Source organism: Garra rufa, chromosome 7, assembly GCF_049309525.1.
Source record: "Garra rufa chromosome 7, GarRuf1.0, whole genome shotgun sequence".
NCBI classification, from domain to species: domain Eukaryota; kingdom Metazoa; phylum Chordata; class Actinopteri; order Cypriniformes; family Cyprinidae; genus Garra; species Garra rufa.
The window spans coordinates 22800706-22826331 of NC_133367.1; the positions used below are offsets into that span (position 1 = coordinate 22800706).

Here is a 25626-nt window from a genome sequence, read left to right on the forward strand (position 1 = left end):
CCCATATGTCTCATATGTCTCACAACTAAATAACCCACCATCATTGCTCGGATTCATCTTTCTTCCTCCTCGATAAGACAGGCCATATGTAACTCCTCAACTAAAGTCTAATCTTGGCTCCCAGAGCGCCATTTTCATTTCTATCAACAAAACAACTCTATGCTTTCCTTCCATATGCTGTGACTTAAATACCATCATGGCATGTGTTTCAAATGGGGCATAGAGGTTCAAAACTATAACTTTATGATTGGAGCTTTACTGAATCCAGTTTCTATCAAGATCAATCCTCTAGAAACATGTCAGAAAGACACAACTTACTTTTCTCACAGCGTGGCCCAGAATATCCCTCCGCACATGAGCAGATATTGTTTCGTATACAGTGACCACCATTCTTGCAGGGAGGACTGCACACGGCTGAAAGAAAGAATAAGTACGTAAAACGTCCAGCATTTGATGAATGAAATTCAAACCTATGTTCTTTGAACTGAAGACGGACACATCAAACAACCTTAAGGTGAAATAACTGACAGCAAGTCTGACATGACTGGGAAAACACACTCTAAAAGCTCCTACATTTCACAAAACCTGAAGCAACCCAGACATTAGAGCCATTCCCCATCATCAAAAACATCTTTACCAAGCGGCTGTTTCGAGCCATTACACGAATCGTTCGTCACCACATGAAGCTGCTGCAGAGGAATCGATATATACCCATCAAACATCCTGAATCTGGGGCTACGACATGTGCGCCAGACTTCAATAGAATCCAAATGGTTTTTAGGGATGGCCCATTTTATCGTTTTAAAGTGCAGTAGTCATGCTTCACCCCACACTCTTAAGAAATTGATATCCGGCCTCTGTAAGCTCTCAAAAAACAAGGCGATGCATCAGAAAAGTGGATTCACAAAGAAATGCTGTTACCGTTTTGACACTGAGCCCCGTAGAAACCAGGCTGGCAGGTGCATGAGTTCGGCCGAATGCAGGTTCCACCGTTGAGACACACGGGGTCACACAGAGCTGGAGACAGATACATTTATTAAATAAAACAAGAATAAAACCTCTGTGGTTGTTTTGAGCTCAGATCTCACTGTTGAGTGTTTGCAAGGTCAAAATCATAGCTCAGGCCATCTTTATGATTCGCTGCTTCAGAGAGAGCAAAACTGGCCTACTAATGATTGTCAAAGACATTGTTTGCTGTCAAGCTCTTTTAAAAAAACTTTTAAAATTTATAAATTGAATTTGTACATGATGTGCCACAATGAAGTTTATACAACAGCAAGTTCTGGGCTAGAAGTAGTATGTAATTAATATCTTTTTTTGTTGTTGTTGTTTAGTGAGATTGACAAACTCAAATAGAAATAACAAACGAAAACCTTTTAAAAAGAAAAAAAGAAAATGTCACAGGTTCCGCATGTAACCATGATTCCCTGAGGAGGTGAACTAGACACTGAGACGTTTCCTATCAAGGGAACTCGAAAGGGAGATGTTGTTTGAGTTCCCTCTGAAGGCATCCTCTTGCGGTCACAAAAGAAAGGGAACGTTTTAATAGTAGGCATGTAACCATGGCTCCCTGAGAAGGAAACAAGATACTGCATCCTCCTGAGAGGGAACTCAAAAGGGACGCAGAGTCTCGTTCCCTCAAAAGGGAATGTCTCAGATTATGAACGTAACCATGGCTCCCTGAGAAGGGAACAAGATACTGCCTTCTCCTGTGACCGCTAGAGGACGCAGTTCGAAATCTCTTGAAAGGGAACGTTTTAAGGGTACACATGTAACCATGGCTCCCCGAGAAAAGAACGAGACACTGCGTCCTCTTGCAACCATTAGAGGATACAGTTCGAGTTCCCTCGAAAAGAAATATTTTTAGGTTTCGCAAGTAACCATGGTTCCCTGAGAAGGGAACAAGACACTGCATGCTCATGCGACCGCTAGAGGACATAGTGCATGTTTCCTCGAAATGAAATGTCTCAGGGTACGCATGTAACCATGGTTTCCTAAGAAGGGAACAAGACACTGCGTTCTCTGGTGACTGCTAGAGGACATCGTTCAAGTTCCCTTTAAAGGGATCCATGGTTCCCTGAGAAGAGAATGAGACACTGCATCCTCTTGCGACCGCTAGAGGGCGCCATTCAAAAACCCCCGAAAAGGGAACATCTTAGGTTACGCACGTAACCTTGATTCCCTGAGAAGGAAATGGAACACCGTGTCTTTTAGGGGTCACAAAAGGATGCAGTTTGTGTTCCCTCGAAAGGAAACATCTCGGGCTACGCATGTAACCATGGTTCCCTGAGGAGGTGAATGAGACACTGAGATGTTCCCTTTTGAGCAAGCTGGAAAGGAACGCAGTCTCGTTCCCTCAAAAGGAAATGTCTCAGGTTACGAATGTAACATGGCTCCCTTAGAAGGGAACGAGACACTGCATCCTGTTCGAGTTCCCTCAAAAGGGAATTGCATTAGCAACTAACTGAAATAAGTCTGAGTACTAAAATAAAAAAATAAATAGAAATAAATCAAATCTACATAGAATTAAAAAAGCTAATATCAAAATGAGTAAAACTTAAAATTAAAATGAAGACTGACAATATAAAAAACACCTAATTCGCTGTCTATTTCCAAAAAACACCCCTTATCTATGGCAACGTCTTATTGCATCACCTTATTGCTTTGTTTGTCAGAGTTGACGTATATTGGTTTTTGTAACATATTATTTATGTGAATAAAAACTACATTTGTTACTCTGAGGCTCTCAGCTCAATTGATAGTAATTGATCCTCACAGGTGGACGAGAGGAAGTTATCATCAGGCTGAAATAATAGCTGGTGTTGTCTCTGAGCCAGAATGAAAAATGAACAGATCGAGGTTCTACATCAGCTAAATGCCACCAGGAAGCAGCACACACACGCGCACACACGTATGATGGATTTAGTGAGAAGAGATTGGTCCCACTGGGAGCCAACCACACACACTCTCACCTGTCTCGCACGATGGTCCCATCCACCCCGCCAGACATTCACACTCATCCGGTGATGCACACTTCCCGCCGTTTTGACAGTGACGGTTGCACACCACTGTGTAAATGAAACCAAAACACATGCAATACCATCAGTGATCACTAGGGGTGCAAGAGATTGTGTTTAACACCCAAACGCGCATGAAATCCAAGCAGACATGATTTATCAGGACTCACTGGTTTCACATCTGGGCCCGACGAAGCCATAGGGACATGAGCAGGTGTCTCGACCCACGCAGGTGCCTCCGTGCAGGCAAGGCAAACTGCAGAGAGCTACAGGAACATTCATACGACCAAATGCGCACAAAATAGAGTCATATATCACACAAAACAACCCACTAATGCAAAACTCATCAAGCCTGTGCAGATTATTTGGTTCTTGCTCCTTTATGCAAAGTACAAAATGACACAGGTTTGCGAAATGGAGCCAAAAACATAATACTTGAGGCTATCTGTATGCTATTTGACACAAGTTCACAAAATTAACCTACAGATATAAAATGGACAGTCATTTTATTTTTACTCCAATTTGTTACAAGGGTAGCAAATCGTGGTTCATAAACAAAAGGCTGTGATGAAAACAAAAGGCTATTGACCATTTAGAAAAAAAAAAGGTTCATTAACAAAAGGCTGTGACAAACAAAAGGGCCATTGACCATAAAAAAAAAAAAAAAAAGAAAAACAGCTTTTGTCAAGCCATTTCATAGTGCCATTAACTCAAAAGCGCCTACAAACTGCCAAAAAGTAGAAAAATGCACTTTATTTACAATAGTGCCGAATGGAAATTAAATTTCAGCACTCTTACCGCTTTCACAGGCCTCTCCATGGAAGCCTGACATGCAATCGCATACATCTGGTGCCACACATTTCCCTCCATTCAGGCAGGCTGGACTACAGATAGCTGTGAGAATCCCAAATTACGTTAATCAACAATGGCGTTATTTCATAATGAATGCTTGTGCATGTGATTATAAACACTGGTGTGTGTTTGTTTGTGACCTGTTTCGCAATTGGGGCCACTGTAACCTTTCTTGCATCGACATGTGTTGGGGGCCGCACACTCCATGTTTTTACCGCAGGCATGTCTGCACACGGCTGAAGGCACAAATGGCATGCAAACACAAATAACACATGGTCAGATTCACTCCGTCAAAAGGCAAACACACATTTGCCTCCATCTGAGGCCTGAAGCACAGGAAGCGAAAACGTATACAGATTTTGCATATACTATATCTATTTAAAATGTATACCTTTCACTTTAAATTAAAGCAAGTTGTTTTAAAAGTGAAGGTGACGCCGGTGTTATATTTTAGATCATTACCATGCTTCCTTTTTAAGATTCACCCTAAGTTCTTCCTTCAAGCATTTTGAGAAATACAGGGCTGATTTGAATAGTTGGGTAACGTTCCCCACATAAACTTCCTGTTTAATGGTAAGCTGGATGCTTTATAGAGACACCTGTGACTGTTTTGTGCATGTTAACACTATATTCATACCTTGAAAAAAATAATCCATGAATGCATAAGTAATCTTTGTCCTGAGTGAATTTCAACACAGTAATGCAATATCATGGGATTACAATAGCAAACATGTTTCTAGTGATTCTTCCACCCACTGCTCCTAATTTTCTCAGGTTCACGAACCCACAGGATGGAGCTCAAGGAATGTATTTATTCCTTACGCCTAGAGCATGCTCGGGGAATGAGCTTATTGTTTACACCAGTTACTGTCAGTTGTCAGTCTTAAACTCCACTTGCTGCATACTTGTCTGCAGTCTAGACCTCAGAAGGCATGCCCATTGTTTGTTCACTGACCTACCGCACATAAATTTGGCAATTGCTATAAAAAAATATTGGTAGTTCAAATCGGACTGGCCGGCTTTGCACCATTTCTGGCAGTCAGGGTTCACCATTTCGCCTGGGATGTACCAGTTTGATAAAACTAGCACTTTTAAGGAACAACTAATTGCTGAATTCTGTAACATTTGCCAGGTTATTGGCATCTATTATTATGCTCTCAACCATATCAGGTAAACCATCCCTGAATTGCAATGAGGTTGGTTACTTTAAATGTCGGTAGACCATACTTGTCTACACTCTCAGAAAAAAAGTGTGCAAAAATTGTACCTTTAGGGGTACAACCGCTTGTCACTGGGGCAGTTGTAAAGGGACAACTACTCTAAGTTACTAATGCACATTAAAAGGTAAAAAGAAGTAAGATCCTGCTCCAGCGACAAGAAGTTGTACCCCTAAAGCAGGGGTGTCCAGACTTGGTCCTGGGGGGCTGGTGTCTTGCAGAGTTGAGCTCTAACCTAAACACACCTGAACCAGCTATTCAAGGTCTTACTAGGCATACTTGAAACTTCCAGGCAGGTGTGTTGAGGCAAGTTGGAGATAAACTCTGCAGGACACCAGCTTTCCCAGACCGGGTTTGGACACGCCTGCAAGTAATTTTTGCCCAAACATTTATGTCATGGATAAATCTCTAATGTTAAACTCACATGACTAACTCATCAATGGATATTAAAGAATAGTCATCAATACATCTAAAATTACCTCTGCACATATGCCCATCTCCAGTGTACCCCAAAGGACACCGTCCACATCTGGGTTGCCCGTCCTCTGCAAGCTCACAGTGGACTCCTGGGAAGCAAGGGGCATCTGCACAGGTGAAACTTCTCACCTCTAAGAGAACCACATTTTTGCTCTTGCTTTGGTGTCTATTGTTTTGAAGAGTTGGTTGGTTGTCTGGAGTTTGGCTTCGTTCACCAAGGTAGGTGAAGCTCTCCTGGGGGAGTGGTTGCGTCTCATAGGAGTCTTGGATTCCGGCTCCAAGGCCTCCATCTGCGGAGAACTCAGACTCCGACAAGGAGAAGGATAGGGAGGTTAGGGCAGCCGTTAAGGGTTTCTGGTCATCCGAAGGTGTCCAAGGGCGAGGTCGAGGTCGGGTAATTGTGACCAGACTGGATTGCTGTGGAGACTTCCTCAGTGGCTCGACATGCCTTGAAGTTTGAGGTAAAGTGACTTTTCCAGACGTGATGCCTGCAAATCCACCTGTCGAGACTTTAAATGAAGCATCTCGCTCCTCTAGACTCGGAAGAATGTTCAGTTGATTGTGAGAGTGAGAAAGGAGTTGATTCCTGCTGCTGGTTGAGGCAGGTGTGTGTCCTGCCGTCAGCACCAGCTCCCCTTTCCCTGTGACAGGTGGAAAGGTTGGCGGGAGGGGGATGCGAGTGGTGGCCTGATGCTGTGGGGCCCTCGCTGGTGAGGATAGATGTCTCTGAGCTTGCCTGAATGGAAGGACGGGGAGGTGCAGATGGGGAAAGCTGTGGGAGACATGGGGTAGGTTGTTCTTGGCTTGGGTCAGTTGTGGTGTGTAGCGGGGTGCTAGACGAGAGGAAAGGCTTTTTATTCAAGAAGAACAGCAAATTTTAATCCAACTTTAAAAAGTTGGTACATGGTACAACTCATTACCAAGCAAAAAAAAAAAAAAAAAAGGAGGAGGACACCAAAATGAAAAGAAGGAATTGATAGCATATTCTACAGTTATGATTCACCAACATTCTCTGGATATCTTAAACAGACCTTTGAAGATTTTCCGAAATGGCACTCAGTACTAGCTTAAAGCCTCATGGTGGTGCTGGTATATTTACTCATAAACAATGAATTGTCGCTGTGGCCGCACAATGAGATTTATTCTGTCCCCCATCCACAAGCAGGGAACAAAGACGCATTCCTAACAACAGAGACACACAGTTGTTTCTGAGTGTGTAAGAATCTGGGATGCATGTGGCGACAATAAGGGAATTAGCTTGCAAAATGAAGCTGTTTCTTTTCTAGTTCCCACTGTGGCTGCTCATGGATTCACTCCTGATAACGGCGCTATTAGGAATGATTCCAGCAGTGGCCCATTCACAGGGAAAAATGCATTAAAAGTCATTACCCCGCTCTGAAGGCTTTTACCGTCGTGCTGCGATACTGCAACCTAGGAAAATGTATTCAAGGGATTTTTCGAGCAACGGAACAGATTAAGAAGTCTAACAACATTTCCATTGAGTGAAATGTAACGTACTGTACTCCGGGGATAAGAAGGGATAAGATGCAGTCTGGTAGTTTTGCTTTCTTAAAATATAAAAGAAGAATCAAAGAGCAAAATACAGAAACAGGAAAAACCCTGCTACTCTGTTAAAACCCAGTTTTCTGTTAACTCTCTTCATCCCCTATCTAAATGAGTTTACACATTCTTTTCCTAATTCCTTACTGTCTTTTTCCGTTCCCTATACTCGTCAGCCAAAAACACATTGTGGGTCAGCAACCACCGAGCCGCAGCCTGTGCATGACTGAGCATTAGACGTTTCCAGGTCTCACTTATCAACCGTATCAAAGCACCTGTCGCGTTCTGAGGATTACGACAGGCTTGTTTCCTGTTTGTTATGTTTTTCTATAATTACTGGAGCTCTGTGCTTTCGGGAGATGAAACGAGGAGGATTAAGAAAAGATTTAAGAGGAAAACAGCGACAGACTCCTTTTTAAACAAGTCTTTGTGATGATGCAATAATTTTCAAAGTTAGGTTTGTGTTTCAAAAAGTACTTACTACTATGCTTTGATTGTTTTGTGCAGGTGCGTCCATTGCCATGGTACCTCGGTGGACATCGTCCACAGACGTAGCCAGTGTAGGGCGGCCGAAGGTCAATGCACTGAACACCTGGAAAACACGGCCTACTTGCACACTTGGATGTCACGTTTAGTCCTTTGGGAAAACCTGCACCGTAAAGAAATATTGCATTTTAGATATATAGACTTAATGTTCTGTTAGCACTTATTAGCATTTTATTAGGAGATTGATGTGAATTTAGGGTCTGTGTCCTCCCATGATTTCACCTTCAACTCCTACCAACAATTTCACACTCTCACGTGGCCTCCCCAGCCTACAAGTTACCCGACGGCAACAGACTGGTGAAGGATTAGCTATGCAGGGAAATTGAGGTCTCGCTCATACACTAGGGAAGATGTGCTGAAGTCAGAAGGTGTGAAGCAATACCGTGAAATTTTTACCTCATTTCCTGTGACTAAAAATTACCCCATTGTTTTATACACCACCAAACAAACCGGTGTCCTTTTTATTCCACTACATGTAGGTTACAAGAGCACTTTTGGAGCATGCGGAAAATTATTTTTGCAGCAGTATATGGGGTCACATCCAATATTTTATTGAGTAAGTACGCCCTCATCTTGCTCACAATCACCCAGACGCATGCACCTGTTCTGTCGAGCGTCACGTGCCGTGTCAAATAAAACAAGGAGCCTGCCCTCTGCCAGCGGAGCAGAGAAAGATGAAAGAGTTAGCAGATGTCTTCCATTAAAAATAGATTTATCGGCCCTGTGATTACACATATCAAGGGTTATTGCCAGGGCTTTTTGTCCCATTTCCGCAAGGTCAGCGCAAATCCCTTAGACAACGACGGGATTTATCGGCCGAGGTGGGTGACAGCTTGCATCCCCGCTGCTTGCCATCTCATCTTCCTCTATAAGTGTGATGGCAGGCAATTTGCAAGCCGGCAAGACTATATTAGCAAGAGATGAGGTGCTCCCCAAGGATGATAGCGGCTTTCCAGAGCGGCTATTTGTCCCTGTTCCTCAAACTCTGGCCTTATCTACCTTTCAGAAAAGATGACTCATAGGATAGCAAATCTCTGTGGACTTTACAAATCCCCCTACTCCTCCATCTCAATCCTTTTGTTTCCTTTCCTGCATTAATTATGTCAGAGACTAGAAAGTTAAGTGCAAATGAGGGTTCGACAAAATACAAGGAGACGTATTGTTTGAATTGCTTCGAGTGCAGCCTGGAGACAAACGGCTGTCGGGGACACTGTCTAATTTCATTTTCAATTAGTGTTTACAAAAGAACGACCAGGGTACCTGAGAACGACAGGAATTAATTTAACCTTTGGGTTTGTAGCACACAGTAGCGCAAATGTAAGAGTCTCTTTTGGGATCCTATTAATGGATGTTTCTACATAGGTAATAACCTTTAAAACAGACATCAATTCAAAACAATTACAAGGGGTCCCCCATCTACAGTGACCCTTTTAATTTGTAAAATTAAAATCTTCTTTGCATAGACTGAGAGATACATTGTGCTGAATCATTTAATTATGAGACAATCAACAAATTTCCACTGAAAAGAACAATCCCAAAATAGATCTCTTGAATGTCTCAGTTGTTTCTCTTAGACTGCAACTGGGATTTCAGTGGGGATCAAATTAAGACATTTTCTACATATTGTGCTTTCCATATTTTCCTCCTTCTCAGTAATCTCAATATGTCTGCTCGAGAGTTTTAAGATTTCGACATTGTCAAACTCTGCTTATATTTGCGAAGATAAAGAAAATTATTTTATAATCCTAAAGTCTAATTAGTCTTTTTTTTTTTTTTTTCCAAAACAATTGTCGAACAAGAAAATTTTGCAAAATGTTAAGGCAAATTTTGAAAGATGATGATGTGGTAATAATAAAAAAAAAAAGCCTTCAAAGATGTCTTTGCAAAGCTAGTTAGAGTACAAATATTCCCTGGGAACCCCCTCAAGTCTCTCTGGTTGATGTCTCATCTTTCTTTCTTTCCATTTCATTCCCAGAGGACACAACCTGAGGGAGTGAAAGGGAGACGAGAGGGAAGATGAGGAGAGGGAGCGGAGCCATAAAGCCAATTTACATTCCCCATCCTTATGTCCTCCAGGGGCCTGTTGTGCCAGTCCCAGCAAATATTGTTAGGCCCTTGAGCTATTTGCAACAAAGTGCCATAAACATAGGTCTCATGACTTGTGTCCTCTATTTCTCGTGTCTTTGTCTTTGACAGGCCTGTTCTGAGGAAAGGAACAACATTCCAATTGAAAATAATCTTTTTTCTAATCGTTCTTAGGTCAACATGCATTTAACATCAACAATGTAATTTCGATTTTTGCATAGAAAATTGTTTTGTTTTGAAAGAATTTGATGAGAAATTCTGAAGTTCATATTGTGATCTTGAGATTTCGATTGCAGACATGGGTGACATTCAGACATAGTTGAGATCTCCTCCAAAGCACAGAAGACGTGTAAGATTACTTTGGCCTTTTTCCCCTCAAGAGATCGCTTTGAAGCTCAGTTGTTTCTCCTCCGGTTGGGATAAAATGGAGACTTTAGAATTTTTCCTCCAGAGGAAAAACATCTCAGTAATCTTGTACATGTCTCTAGAATTTAAGATGGCAACAAGAATTTGGCGAGCCATCCTGAAGCTCATATTGGTTTCTTTTACTTATGATTGCAAACGTATGTCTTGGCCAAGGTGAGGGCAATTTTAGACAATAGCTGGGTTTCCATCCAAAGTTGCGAATTTAACTAATGCGCTAAATTGGAATGTCGCATAAAACATTTGCGAATAAGCTCCGTTTTCATCCAACGAGTCAAAGAGAACAAAATCGTTACTTCCTATAAATCTGGCACACTATATCACTAAGAAAAGTAGGAGAAACCACTGAATATATTAATTTTCATATATAATAAATTACTTGTGCCTCAGAGCAAGCAGATGAAACACAATAAATGCAGTCGTTGCTTTTGGAGGTGAATGCCTGCTGTTTTGGTTAGACAGTTCTGGGAGGCAATTAAGGGAGGCCACCTCAAGCAAGCATTTTGGAAACGTAGCTATTGTTGAAATCTCTTCCCCAACTTTCAAGAAGGCACGGGTCATTTTTTTCCGAAGGAAGTGTCTTTAATATCTCAGTTGTTTCTCCAAGACACCAGTGAGGGGATCAAATTGAGACATTTGTCATGTCCTAAGGAAAAGACCACAATAATTTCACCTCTAGAGCTGAAGATGTCAACAAGAATTTGCTGAAAAGTTCATATTGTTTGTATTGATTGAAGACTCCGCCATCTTGACAAATGTGAGCAGAGTTTGGGACATCAAATCTTTTCTAAAACTCTGGAGAAGACTAATCTCAATTATTTCTCTAAGATAATAGATTTGATGGGGTCAAATTGAGATTTTGTTTTCATCTCCTGCTTCTTAGTCTTTAGTTTTCTCCTGAGAGCAGGAGCCAGAATTAATTTTTGGAGTGTCTCCTCTAAAATGAGAAATCGGAGACCTAACGAAAATCTCATTTGCATCTCATTGCAGTACAGAGCTTTTAGAGAGATTTGTAATTTCACTTTCCTATGGGATTATACATGCAATACCAAACAGATCTGACTGTGTGTCTCTTGACTATTACTCTTCCAAATAGAGAGTGAGAGATGTCCTTTACCTAACCTTGCTCTGTTGAGTTTCATAGAGAGCCTGAATGCCCGGCATGGCTAATTAGAACCGCTAATTTCAGGCATTATACCAAGAAGAGAGGGTAAGAGGTGCGAGCACAAAGGCACGCCAGCAGGCCTTGTCTTGCTTTGTGCTTAGCAGCTGGAGGAAAGTCATTTCCTGGGAACATCACACACACAAAAAACCCAGCGCAGGAAATGACTCTAGGGGGATTGAAGGGACATCACGCTGCGTCATGGAAAGACAAAGAATCGTTTTCTGCAATGTCATGACACCAGCAGTGGGCGATTTGGCTCCGAACGAAACCCTCACGGTTTTGTTTCCTGGCCATCTGTGGACATGTAGCGACAGAACAATGGAAACAACTACTTGCCAGTTCTCTGACTCGTGCTGGTGGCGACTTTGGTGACCGAGGTCTTGCTTGGAGCTTCGTTGGACTCCGGCGGGAGGTGAGTGGAGGTCGTTTTAAAAAGGGGGCCGGGCATTTTGCTGATGGGCCGCACCGCAGGAGGCGCGGATGAGGTGACAGCATGAGAGGTGATGGGACGAGATGTGACCAATCTTGCTGGCACTGATGAAAAAGAGAGAGAGAGAGAAGTGATTCAAAATCAACTCAACAGCTTTTGGTACTCATGCCTCAAGTGCAGAATAAAGAACAGGAGAGAGTGGGGTAAGATGTGCCCGGCCTCCTAAATCTCGCAAACTGTCTACCTGTGCTTTCTTAAACTTTCTCTTTGGAGTCTTCTGAAGAAAATGATGTGACCGAATCCAAATACTGTGTTCGGAAAGGAAATGGCTAATACTATGCAACACCTAAATGGACTAAATACGTGATGGCAGGAAAAAATATATTTTGGTGCTTTCTCTGGCAATTATATCGTTGGCTTATTATACTGTATATAAACTGCGGGCATCAGGGAGCTGCAAATGAAGATGAAGATGTTCATGTCTTTCTTTCTTCAGTCGTAAAGAAATTATGTTTTTGAGGAAAACATTTCAGAATTTCTCTCTATATAGTGGACTTCTATGGTGCCCCCGAGTTTAAACTTCCAAAATGCAGCTTCAAAGGGCTCTAATCAATCTCAGCCGAGGAAAAAGGGTCTTATCTAGCGAAAAGATCAGTAATCAAACTTCTCATCTCTCATCTCATTTTCTCCAAAATTCAAAATCGTCCTGCATCGCTGGAGAAGTACCAACTCAGTGTTTACAAAGTGAATGTGCAAACAAGGTCAAATGCCCTTTACAAAAAAGGTAAAACAGCAATGTATGACATTCTTGAAGTTGGAGAAGAAAATGAGATGGGAGTTTTTTCGACCTGTCCTAACTGTCAATAACCGGAATACACAGTTCACGCAGAGCGTACATTGTTTCGTTGAAAATAATCAATTGTTTCACTAGACAAGGCCCTTCTTCCTTGGCTTAGATCATTCAGAGCCCTTTGAAGCTGCATTTAAACTGCATTTTAGAAGTTCAAACTCAGGGGCACTATAAAAGGTCACTATATGGAGAGAAATTCTGAAATGTTCCCCTCAAAAAACAATTTCTTTACGACTGAATAAAGAAAGAAAGACATGAACATCTTGGGTGACAAGGGGGTGACTTCACTTTCAAGATTCTCGATCACTTACCACACATTTTACCAGATCAGATGTTTGTGAGTGGTGCTCAGGATCTGCAAATCATTCGCCATCATCCTATAAGTCATCTCTCCTTGCTCCGTTTATGTGGTAAGTGAAATTTTATGTACTGTAATGTAACAGGCTACCGCTAGCAACCTAACCATGCTTCTGTGCCTTTCCGAATACGGATTCACTATTCAGACACATCCCTTCAGAGAGCCATCCCTTCAAGGAACAGTTTCAGAGTTGAGGCTGTCTTCTCCTAGGCTTGTCAGAAAATGTGAACACCAGAGACGTGAGAAGTTCACTTCCTCACCGTCTCTCTCTTTCTCAACGCGGAAACTACCGAGGAGCTGTTTTACCAATTATCCCTGGACAAGCACAGAGTCTGGCATGGAGTCTGTGTGCACAAGGTGGATAACTATCTTGTGCCATCTGGATTGTATTGCTCTCCCTCCTGCGGTTCTGCTGGTCATAATCAAAGCGGGGTGGTGGATTCAGCTCTCGCTGTTCTGTTGTATTTTTGTATGCTGCAATCAGACAGATTGTGTTTGTAATAGAGGCCCGGGTCCTGGATGAAGGAGTCATCAAATCTCTGTCCCTCTGATGGAGGCAACAGTGAACACAGAGCTCCCCTGAACGAGGGTTTATCGCTTGCAGATTACAGTCAAAAGACATTTGCAGAGCATTTTGTCAAGGCACATGGAAGATGGAAAACAGCTGTGAGGAACCCCTTGGGCAACAGTGCAGAGACAAACACAATGTTTCATAAAAAACAAATAACTAATCAATGTGCTTTAAGGTCCTAGGTTTGTGTAAAGCATAGAAATCTTAAATCAAATACTATATTTATTTTTTTAAATATTATGTTACAAAATATTGAAAAATAACCTTTCTTAACAAGTCAAAATACAATGCAGCCATTACTACACTATTTTGACTCCTGTTTGGCCATTCTGTGAGCATATTATACAGGGAAGCACTCAAGCTGAGACTTTGATGCTTTGAAATGAAAATGAAAATGCAGGGCCATTCCCTAAAGTAAACTCTAGGGAGAACTGCAGGATTGTGCTGCTTTGGCATCTGCGGGTGAATGTGAAACAAGAAAAGAAAACCGTTTCCTCTTTTTTGTGTGTACAACAAAACTGAGGTCATATTTTGTTTGGAACTGTTTAACTTTTTTACCAAAAGACTGTTTTTCTGAAGTAGATGTGCCTTAGGATGAAATTTGGTTTTTATTACCTTTGCAGGAGATTCCGTCTCCCTCCAGGCCCCGAGGGCAGGGGCCACACCTGAAGGACCCGAAGCCATTAACACACCTGACACCAGGAAAACACGGCTCTCTCTCACACTCATTCACATCTTCTTGACATGTGGCACCTGTGGACAGAAAACAAATAAGCATTATTGTTATTCTCAGTATTCTTCTTCTTCTTCTTATTAGAGATCTCCTAATAATTGATTAACTGAATAATTCCTAAGAACTGATCAGTATCGGCTCTCTGAAGCGAAGTCCTTATTTTACATCCGCTGTCATGCCGGGGTCTTGCAGTAGGTGGTGAAAAGGAACTTCATGAGTGATTTAATCATTTATTTGTCTAAAATACTGATTCCTTAAATGACATAAAACACTATTTTATGGTATAGTCACATTTGCGAAATTAACCCTACAGAGAAATTTGCGTGTGGAATCTTTTTCTCTTACAAGAAATTTACACGGATTTTCTATAGAAATTTATGGATTTTGTGCATGTAACCACAACTTTGTTCAACTCTTATTCACTCAAACTAATTGTTCAAAAGACTGATTCTTTCAGAAACAAATCAAGTGACTGTCTTATGAGTTCGAATCAAGTGACTATCTTAGTTTACATGGATTTCTATAGAAATTAATAGATTTCAGTAAAACGTAATCAATAAAGCATTTACTCAAACGATTCATTCAAAACACAGATTCTTACAGAAACAAATCAAGTTACTGTCTTATAAGTAAATGAATCATTCATTCAAACGATTTGTTCAAAACACTGATTATTTCAGAAACAAACCAAGTGACTCTCATGAGTTCACATGGATTTCTATAGAAATGAATGGATTTCATGTGTGAAAACAGTAAATGTGCCCGCACCTTTAATGTGGTAATCAATGAATCATTCACTTAAACGATTTGCTCCAACACTGATTTGTTCAAAAACGAATCAAGCTACTGTCTTAGAACTAATTGAAACATTCGCCCAAATGATTCGCTCAAAACACTGATTCTTTCAAAAACAAAGCACGTTACAGACTGATAAGTAATTGAATCATTCACTCAAATTATTTGTTCAAAACACTGATTCTTTCAGAAACAAATCAAGTTTACAATTTCAAGTTACAGTCTTATGAGTAATTGAATCATTCACTCAAACGATTTGCTCAAAGCACTGATTCTTTCAAAGACATGTTAAGGTCTTATAAGTAACTGAATCATTCACTCAAACGATTTGCTCAAAACACTGATTCTTTCAAAAACAAAGCATGCTAGTCTTCTAAAAAAATTTATCATTCACTCAAATGATTTTATCAAAACACTGATTCTTTAAGAAACAAATTAAGTGACTGTATAAGTTCACATTGATTTCTATAGAAACAAATGCATTTCATGTGCAAAAAGCGTAAATTTGACCGCACTTTTAATGCAGTAATCATAGACTCATTTACTCAAACGATTTGTTCAAAACACTGATTCTTTTAAAAACAAATCAAGTTACAGTTTTATAAGTAATTGAATTATTCACTCAAACGATTTGTTCAAAACACTGGTTCTTTCAGAAACGAATCAAGTTACAGTCTGAGTAATTGAATCATTAACTCAAACGATTTGTTCAAAACACTTTTTTTTCCAGAAACTAACCAAGTTAAGGTCTTATAAGTAACTGAATCATTCACTCAAACAGTTTGTTCAAAACACTGATTCTTTTCGAAACTAATCAAGCTACAGTCTTAGAAGTAATTGAATCCTTCAATCAAACGATTCATTCAAAACGCTGATTCTTTCAGAGACAAAACAAGTTACGGATTTATAATAATTGAATCATTCACTCAAACAATTTGTTCAAAAAATTTATTCTTTCCGAAACAAATCAAGCTATATTCTTTAAAGTAATTGAATCATTCACTCAAACGATTTATTCAAAACACTGATTCTTTCAGAAACTAAGTTATGGTCTTATAAGCAACTGAATCATTAACTCAAGCGATTTGTTCAAAACACTGATTCTTTGAGAAACAAATTCAACTACAGTCTTATAATAATTGAATCACTCACTCAAACGATTCATTCAAACAAAATGTGTTATTTCTAAAGTGTTGCTCAGAAATGCATGACAATTTCTTCTCAGACTTTGGAACTATTTCATTGGCGGGAGCAAAATACATGATGTAACTGATGATATTGTGTCTAAAGCTTAATATCATCCATATTAACTCCTTTGTTGAACCTTCTAAAATTAATTGTCGTTAATTTATAATAGCGACTACATAGCAATTACTTAGCTACCACCAGAATCATAACAGCAATTTTGCGTCAATCGATTACCTCAGAAAGTATGACTAGTAACTTGTTGGCCAATATATTAATTCATTATGCATGTAGGCATGTTTATGATTACTATCGTCAATGTCTGTGATAAACAATAGCATTTAGAACCAACATTATGCTTCAAACCTCTGAAAAACACTTTTTATTTTATTTTTATCTAATAACCCTTATTTACAGTTAAACTTGTGTCCAAACACACTTCTCAGACGCAAAACTTTGAGGCGGCAGCACATTTGCAATTCAAATACTCGGGAAAACACTAAAATTGTGGCAAAGCATTGTTTATAGAGGAAGATAATCATTTCCTCCAAGTCTTTTCTTCTGCTAAAACATCAAGTGGCCACACCAAAGACCGCTTTCAGCAAAGATAAAACATTTCAGAGCCGATTCATCACTGTATTTTGGCCTGTTTACTACTCCCAGCAGCAGATTAGCATACAGATACACTTTCCTCTGTGTGGGTTCAGAAGTTGCTGGGCATTTGTCCATTTTTTTTATTTGTGTTTGTGTTGTTTGTGGCTTCTTTTAGAAATGTGTTTGAACAGGGTCTTTAATAATGTCCAAACCATCTGCAAAAGCCCAAAGCATTATGAGTCGCAGCAAAACACAAAACTTTTATCCAATCAGGCATGTTGGTTTATCTCACGCAAGCATTGCCATTAGTGGAAATTGACAAACTCTTCTGACCAAGGTTAAGAGCTAGGTAAAAGGCTTTCGTCTTGACAGAAGAGCTTTGCATTTCAACTTCAAGAAACAACAGGCATTGCATTCAGCCGGGAAAGACTAATTCACACATCGGCAGCGAAGAGATTTCAACCACCGATCTTAGAATAGATGCTGTGTGAAAACATCAACAGTTCAGCTTCTGACTTCTGAAATTTCCAGGCAGGAGCTTTTGTTGCTTTTGAGCCTTTTGTTTTCACCCACATGCACTCGGCAGCTTTCAAGCCTGGAGAAACTAAATGAGCTGATCTTCTCAGTCATAACTAGGAATGGGTTTTGGCAAAATACGACTTTGTAATTGGATCAAGAATGAAACGGAGCCAGGAGTTCGTGCTTATTTAGAGGACCCCGCTTCGCAATCAATACGAAAAAATGCACACACATACACAAATAAATATAAAACATTGATCCAAGGATGAAGTACCAGAACAATAACATGAGAAAAAGAATAAAACCTTAGTCATAACTCTTAATTGTTCTGTGTGGATTTGCATTAACGTCAATATAATGTATTAACATATAGGAAAGTGAGATATAATTGCAGTCCTAGCTAAACCTCATGAAAAGTTAAAGTTATAGTTCACCCAAAAATGTAAATTACCCCATGATTTACTCACCCTCAAGCCATCCTAGGTGAATATGACTTTCTTCATTCAGACAAATACAATTGAAGTTATATAAAAAAATGTCCTGGCTCTTCCAAGCTTTATAATGGCAGTGAATGGGTGTTGAGATTTTGAAGTCCAATAAAGTGCATTCATCCATTATAAAAAAAAAGTACTCAAGACGATTCTGGGGGGTTAATAAAGGCCTTTTGAAGTGAATCGATGTGTTTATGTACGAAAAATATCCATATTTACAACTTTATAAACCGTAATCTCCAGCTTCGCTAACTGTCATACACACGTTCACGAGAGAGTGACGTTCCAGCAGACGACATGTACATCAGCGAGAAGTTTTGTTTACAACAAAGGAAAACTAACCTCTTCTTGGCTTGGTTCACTTGGATTTCTATAGAAATTAATGGATATTACGTGCAAAAACAGTACATGTGACTGCAACTGAATCAAGTACTGTCTTATAAGTAATTGAATCACTCACTTAAATGATTCACTCAAAACACTGATCGTTTAAGAAACAAATCAAGCTAAAGTCTTATAAGTAATTGGATCATTATTTTAAACAATATGCTCAAAACACTGATTCATTCAGAAATGAGTCCAGCTACGGTCTTATAAAGAATTAAATCATTCACTCAAATGATTCATTCAAAACACTGATTCTTTCAGAAACAAATCAAGTGACTGTCTTATGAGTTCACACGGATTTCTGTAGAAATTAATTTTCACATGTGAAAACAGTAAATGTGACCGCAACTTTAATGCGATAACCAATTAATAATTCAATCAAATGATTCATTAAAAACACTGATTCTTTCAGAAACTTATTACGGTACAATCTTATAAGTAACCGAATCATTCATTCAAACGATTTGCTCAAAACACTGATTCATTCAGAAACAAATCAAGCTACAGTCTTATAAGTAAGTGAATCATTCACTCAAATGATTCATTCAAACTGATTCTTTCAGAAACTTATTAAGTTACAGCCTTATGAGTAATTGAATCATTTACTCAAATGATTTGCTCAAAACACTGATTCTTTCAGAAGCAAATTAAGTTTTGGTACAGTAAGTAATTGAATTCATGAGAAAGTGGTGTTCCAGCAGATGACGTCGGATGTAGCGTAAGCTAAAGTGTGAGTATGCTAGTCTCGCGGGAACCACGTTTTGTTTACAGCAAAAGGAAAACCAGTCTCCTCATTTAATTTATGACTGGTGTTTTGTTTTGCTCTCTGCACTTCCAAGTTCGCCTACATCCTACATCATCCGCTGGAACGCCACTTTCTCGTGAACGTGCATATAACGGTGTAAGATAGAGATTACAGTTGATTAAGTTTTAAACAAGGATCTTTTTCTTACACAAACACATCAATTCACTTCAGAAGGCCTTTATAAACCTCCAAAGCCGTGTGGAGTACTTTTTATAATGAATGGATGCACTTTATTGGACGTCAAAATCTCAACAGCCATTCACTGCCATTATAAAGCTTTGAAGAGCCAGGACATTTTTTAATATAACTACGATTGTATTCCCCGGAAAGAAGAAAGTCATATACATCTAGGATGGCTTAAGGGTGAGTAAATCATGGGGTAATTTTCATTTTTGGGTGAACTATCCCTTTAAGGATAGAAAATAGAACTAGCAAAACTACAGTACCTGTGAGTCCAATAGGACACTGGCATTCAAACCCGTGGATCAGATCCACACACACTCCTGCTCCACATGGGTTGGAGCCACATTCGTTCTGCGTTTCCTGGCACAGGTCGCCATTGAAACCCGCTGGGCACATGCACAGGTACTCGCCGCTGCCCGCTGGATACTTGATGTCAGTCACACATGTCCCTCCGTTCATGCAGCCACATGGCCGTACCATCACCTGTAACAATGGAAATTGGGATAGAATTGTATAAAATAAAAAATAAAGTCTCAAAACCATGTAACTTTCAGGCAAGATTTTTATTTTAATTTTTTGTAAAATAAGAGGAATCATGCAAAATGCATTTTATTTTTTATTCAGTACTGACCTGAATACGATATTTCACATAAAAGATAGAGTCCACAAGAGAAAATAATAGTTGAATTTATAAAAATAACCCCATTCAAAAGTTTACATACCTTTGATTCTTAATACTGTGATGTTACCTGAATGATCCACAGCTGTTTTTGTTTGTGATAATTGTTCATGAGTCCCTTGTTTGTTCTGAACACTTAAACTGCCTGCTGTTCTTCAGAAAAATCTTTGAGGTCCCACAAATTCTTTTTTTTTCAGCATATTTTGTGTATTTGAACCCTTACCAACAATGACTGTATGATTTTGAGATCCAACTTTTCACACTGAGGATAACTGAGGGACTCATATACAACTATTACAGAAAGTTCAAATGCTCACTGATGCTCCAGAAGGAAAAATTATGCATTAAGATACATTGAACATTAGGAAGATGAGTACATTTGTCTTATTTTGCCTAAATATCATATTTTTTTCATTTAATACTGCCCTTCGGAAGCTACAGAAGATACGTACATGTTTCCCAGAGAACAAAATAAGTTCCATTTTCCCTGATCTTCAAATTCAAAAGTTTTCACCCCCTGGTTCTTAATGCATATTTTTTCCTTCTGAAGCATCAGTGAGTGTTTGAACCTTCTGTAATAGTTGTACATGAGTCCCTCAGTTGTTCTCAGTGTGAAAAGAAGGGTCTCAAAATCATACAGTCATTGTTGGAAAGGGTTCAAATACACAAAAATGCTGAAAAACCAAAGAATGTGTGGGACCTGAAGGATTTTTTTCTGAAGAACAGCGGGAAGTTTGACACAGCTGTTAATCATTCAGGTAACAACACGATATTAAGAATCAAGTGTATGTAAACTTTTGAACGGGTCATTTTTATTTTCTCTTGTGGACTATAGGTCAACATGTTTTAAATCAGGTCAGTACTAAATAAATAAGAGGGATCATACAAAATGCATGTTTTTTTTATTTTGGTATAAATAATTAACAAGGTGCAGATTCTACAAAGTGTATGTAAACCTTTGACCTCAGCTGTATATATAATTTTTTGTATTCGATTTGCATATATATATATATATATATATATATATATATATATTTTTTTTTTTTTTTTTTTTTTTTTGCAACCCTATTTTCTACTATCTGAAGAACCTAACTGACCTAAAACGTCATTTTTTTTCTCCCAGCAGTTTTGCTAATTGCACACAGTCTCTCTTTCTCTCCTGTCCTCAAACGACTGTATCTCTCAAACTCAGACAGTCTTTAATAAGCGCTAGGAGGCAGGAAGCAGATGCTTGTTAGCCGTCTAGGGCCCACAGAGGAGATGGAGAGGACGTCTGTCTTTCGTTGCACCGCATTGCTGTGACACAAGACTCAGGAGAATCTGGGCAGCTGAGTTCTGCTGTCCTTATGTCATGAGGAGATATTAAAAAAGAAGAACTCTACAAAAAAAAAACTATTCAAAATAAGGTTGTACCATGTTACTTTTGCAACTAAGTACCATTTTTACTTGTCTAATGTCATCTAGGCCAATCACTTGTCGCTGAAAGTACGAAAAATTCCTTGAGGGACTATAAACCTGTTCTGTTTCAATGATTAATTTGATCTTTCTATGAATAAGTTATCTTATGAAATATGTGAATATTCTAGCTTGGCATTTACATTTAGTCATTTTGGAGACACTTTTGTGCGAAGCGACGAACAAATTGATTCACTAAAATGAATCAGATTTCCCAAAGCAACATATGAGGGAGAAAACGGTTTAGGAGGGCATATTTCATTATTGCTTCAACTCACAATAAAATGTGACAAAAACACACTGATGTAACATTATGTAATGCTACAATAATGCTTATTGGAAAAAGTAGCTTGTTGCTGGAAACACTTTTATATATAAAAATACTTTATTTGGAGATGTAATTACATAAAAGTTTTTAAACAGTTCTCAATCGTTTTTATTATTATAAATATTTATTAAATTAATTGTATTAATATTTAAAAATAAATATCAAATTGTGACATTTAATTACTTTGGAAAATTTAATTTTAGAAATTATTACTTTAATTAGCTCAATAAAATATGATGTAACATTATTTAATGCATCAACAACGCTCATTGGAGAAAGTAGATTGTTGCTGGAAATGAAACATTCTTATATAAAAATATTAAAAAATATTTTTTAAATGTAAAAAACAAACAAACAAACATATATACATATACATATATATATATATATATATATATATATATATATATATATATATATATATATATATATATACACACAAACACATACATATATATATATATATATATATATATACACACACACATATATATATATATATATATATATACACACACACATTTTTTTATAAATATATTTATAAATAAAAGAAATGCTGACATAAAATTATTTTTGAAAATTTTCATTTTAGAAAGCAAATGAGTGATTCATCAAATTTTAAACTGTAACAAACCTAATTACATTTTATAATTTTGTAAATATTTTAAATATTTCATTTTTTTAATACTTCAAAAATATAATAAATTATTGTTCAATAATATACAATAAATAATTGTAATTATAAATAAATATTAAATTAGATTTATCAATTTAAACACAATAAAACATTTTTGTAATTGTAAATATTTATTAATTTAAAATATCAAACTTTTACAAATATTTTAACAAAGTAAAAAAAAAACGAATTGTGTCCAACAATATACAACAAATAATTGTAATTATATATAAAAAATAGATTTACATTCTTAAATTCAAACACAATAAAGCATTTTTATACTTACAAATATTTATTAGTTTACTTTTGTTAAAATACTTGAAATAATGTTTGATCTTTTAAAATATATGTATATATGTAAATATTGGTAGCACTTTACAATAAGGTTCATTAGTTAAACAGTAGTTAATGTATTAACTAACATGAACTAACCATGAGCAATACATTAGTTACTGTATTTACTAATCTTCATTAACGTTAGTTAACGGAAATACAGTTGTTCATTGTTTGTTCATGTTAGTTCACACTGCATTAACTAATGTTAACAAGATTTTAATAATGTATTAGTAAATGTTGAAATTAACATTAACAAAGATTAATAAATGCTGTATAAGTGCAGTTCATTATTAGTTCATGTTAACTAATGTGGTTAACTAATGTTAACTAATGAACCTTATTGTAAAGTGTTACCTAAATATTTTAAATATGTATATTTACATATTTTAAAATGTATTTTGTGTTTGTTTGAATTAATAAAAAAATTATAATAATAAAATATTAAAAATGCTTATCAATAAAAAATAAAGAAATACAAATAATATTTAAAATTTATAAAACGTAATTTGACATTTTGCAGTTATTGAAAACATGAGACATTTCTTATTTTGATTTCTAAAAGCAAAAGCAAAAATATTATGTAATGATTTATTTGTTTGTTTATTTCAAATATTTATTCAAATATTTATATATATATTTATTTTTTATATCAAATGTTTTAAAAATACTTTTAACAAAATTAAAATAAAAGTATATACAATCTAAAAATAAATGCATAAAATAATAAATTGGTTTTTGTCACTACTTAGTTTTATAATTATAATTTTTATATAATTGTTTCAAATGTAAATATTTATAAATACATTTTTTTTATGTAAATTAAATTAAATTAAATTCTTCCGCACAAGTAAAAATTAAATAAAAAAAAAAAAACTCAACTTGGGTGGAAAATTTGCATGACGCATTGTCGTGTAAGCGTAAAATAATTTATTTAAATTCATTCAATTGATTTAGTTTTCTGTTTCTTTTTTAATAGTGTGCACACCAAAAGCGAATTTAATTTTGTTTGGTTGTACCCGAAAATTTATGTAAGCATTATGTGACGATTTTATTCGAGCGAGAGCGATAATGCAACGAGAATTTTTGCTTCGCGTTTGGAGTGCACACAGCATAACTTCCTGACTAGTTAGGCAAAAATAACAGCATACAGTTTTGGAATGACTTGACGCTGAGTAAATAACATGGAAATTTTCAGTTTGACATCCCAGAAAAGACTTATTCATTACTGAATCATTATTTTTCTAAAACTAAAGTTTGCATCTCGTTTCACAGAAATTCATTTCCTTCTTAAACATAAAAATCAGTCAAGCATCAGTTTCTGAATGTCTCTCACCTCCACGGTAAATCTGCTCTGGGCATCACACTCATCAGACACAGTGAATTGAAAACTGATTGTTTCCTCCTGGTCCACTTTCCAGATGAGGAGCCCGGCTGGGGAAATTGAGGCCCCGGGGGGCCCCGTCTCCAGCTGAAAGAGCAGGGCTGAGCCCTCGGGGTCCGTGGCTGTGAATTGGTACACAAAGTTCTCACCTACAAAGGTCTGCAGGCCGTCCCGCGGCACGTGGAAGGTCGGCGGACGATTAGCTGAGGAAATGAGAGAGCAATTGCAAGAGGAAATAACATGAATGAATTGTAGATTCGCAGAGCTGATTTTCAGTTGAGATAGATAGATTTTGTTTATTGATGAATACGTCTGATAACATTTAGCAATGTCTATTTTATTATTGTTGGTCCATTAAATGCAATTTCATTTGACTAAATTAACATGAAAGACCATCTTTAAATTTATGTATCTTATGTAAAAAAATTTTATGTTAAACATTTTTATTATAAATTCCACCAAACCTATCAAATAGTAAATCAATTAAGTGAGGCCAATTCAATTTTATAGAATTGAAACATTTTATTATTTTTAATTTAGTTAATTGATAAACATTTCAAACATTTTTATTCATTTTAAATAAATAAAGTAAAATTTGATAGAATTGTATTTTTTTTTAATCATACTCATAATTCTGGCCTATCAATATAAGTAATTATTACAAATATAAAAATCTATAAATATATAATTCAAAACATAATATTATTGTTTATATGTTTTAGTATTAAAAATATTTATAAATGCAAACCAACATAAAATACATATATGAATATAAACATTCATAACTTATAATTCTGACCAATAACTATATAAGATATTGTATAAAATATAATAATAATATATTTAGAAATATTTTTCATTGATATTAATCATTTTATCATTAACATCTATTAATTCCAAATAAACACAAAATACATTTAAAAAAATAATTATAATCCTGGTCAATTATTATATAAAATGTTATTATATCAAAATATAAATAATACAATTATTTCAAAATATATAAATACACATTAATTCATAACATACTATTGTTGTTGTTTTAATTTTTAATTTTTATTATTACAAATATTTATTTATTAATCCAAACTAACACAAAATACATTTAAAAAACACATGTACATTAATAAATCTTATCCTGACCAATAATTACAGAATATAAAATAATATATAAAAACATGAATTATTAATTAACTCACAAAATTATTATTATTGTTGTTTACATTTGTTATAATTATTATTACTATTATTACAAATATTTATTAATAAAAAATACATTTAAAAAATACAAATTCTTCTGGTCAGTAATCACAGTAATTAAAGTATTATATAAATATTTAATTTATAAATATTAAATAATACATAATTAAATAATTAATACAAGTAATCATGTAAAATATAAAAAAAGCAATTGATATATTAATTCATAACATTATGTTATTGTTTTCATTTTAAATCATTTTCATTATTACAAATATTTATGAATTCAAACAAACACAAAATGCATTTTTACAAAATATATAAACTC

The 25626-nt window shown here is 36.6% G+C and overlaps 1 protein-coding gene across 1 annotated transcript in view; it reads right to left on the reverse strand.

The window, feature by feature from the left end:
- The window catches only part of LOC141339008 (von Willebrand factor D and EGF domain-containing protein), a 94566-nt gene that overhangs the window by 5971 nt on the left and 62969 nt on the right, over positions 1 to 25626 (reverse strand). The window contains exons 17-28 of the mRNA XM_073844622.1: positions 24051 to 24301; positions 19507 to 19726; positions 14167 to 14304; positions 11679 to 11876; positions 7605 to 7772; positions 5566 to 6396; positions 4010 to 4105; positions 3816 to 3911; positions 3188 to 3283; positions 2973 to 3068; positions 922 to 1017; positions 319 to 414 (exon numbers count right to left, since the gene is read on the reverse strand). Coding sequence (XP_073700723.1) covers positions 319 to 414; positions 922 to 1017; positions 2973 to 3068; positions 3188 to 3283; positions 3816 to 3911; positions 4010 to 4105; positions 5566 to 6396; positions 7605 to 7772; positions 11679 to 11876; positions 14167 to 14304; positions 19507 to 19726; positions 24051 to 24301 — 2382 coding nt within the window. The remainder of the gene's footprint in view (positions 1 to 318; positions 415 to 921; positions 1018 to 2972; positions 3069 to 3187; positions 3284 to 3815; positions 3912 to 4009; positions 4106 to 5565; positions 6397 to 7604; positions 7773 to 11678; positions 11877 to 14166; positions 14305 to 19506; positions 19727 to 24050; positions 24302 to 25626) is intronic.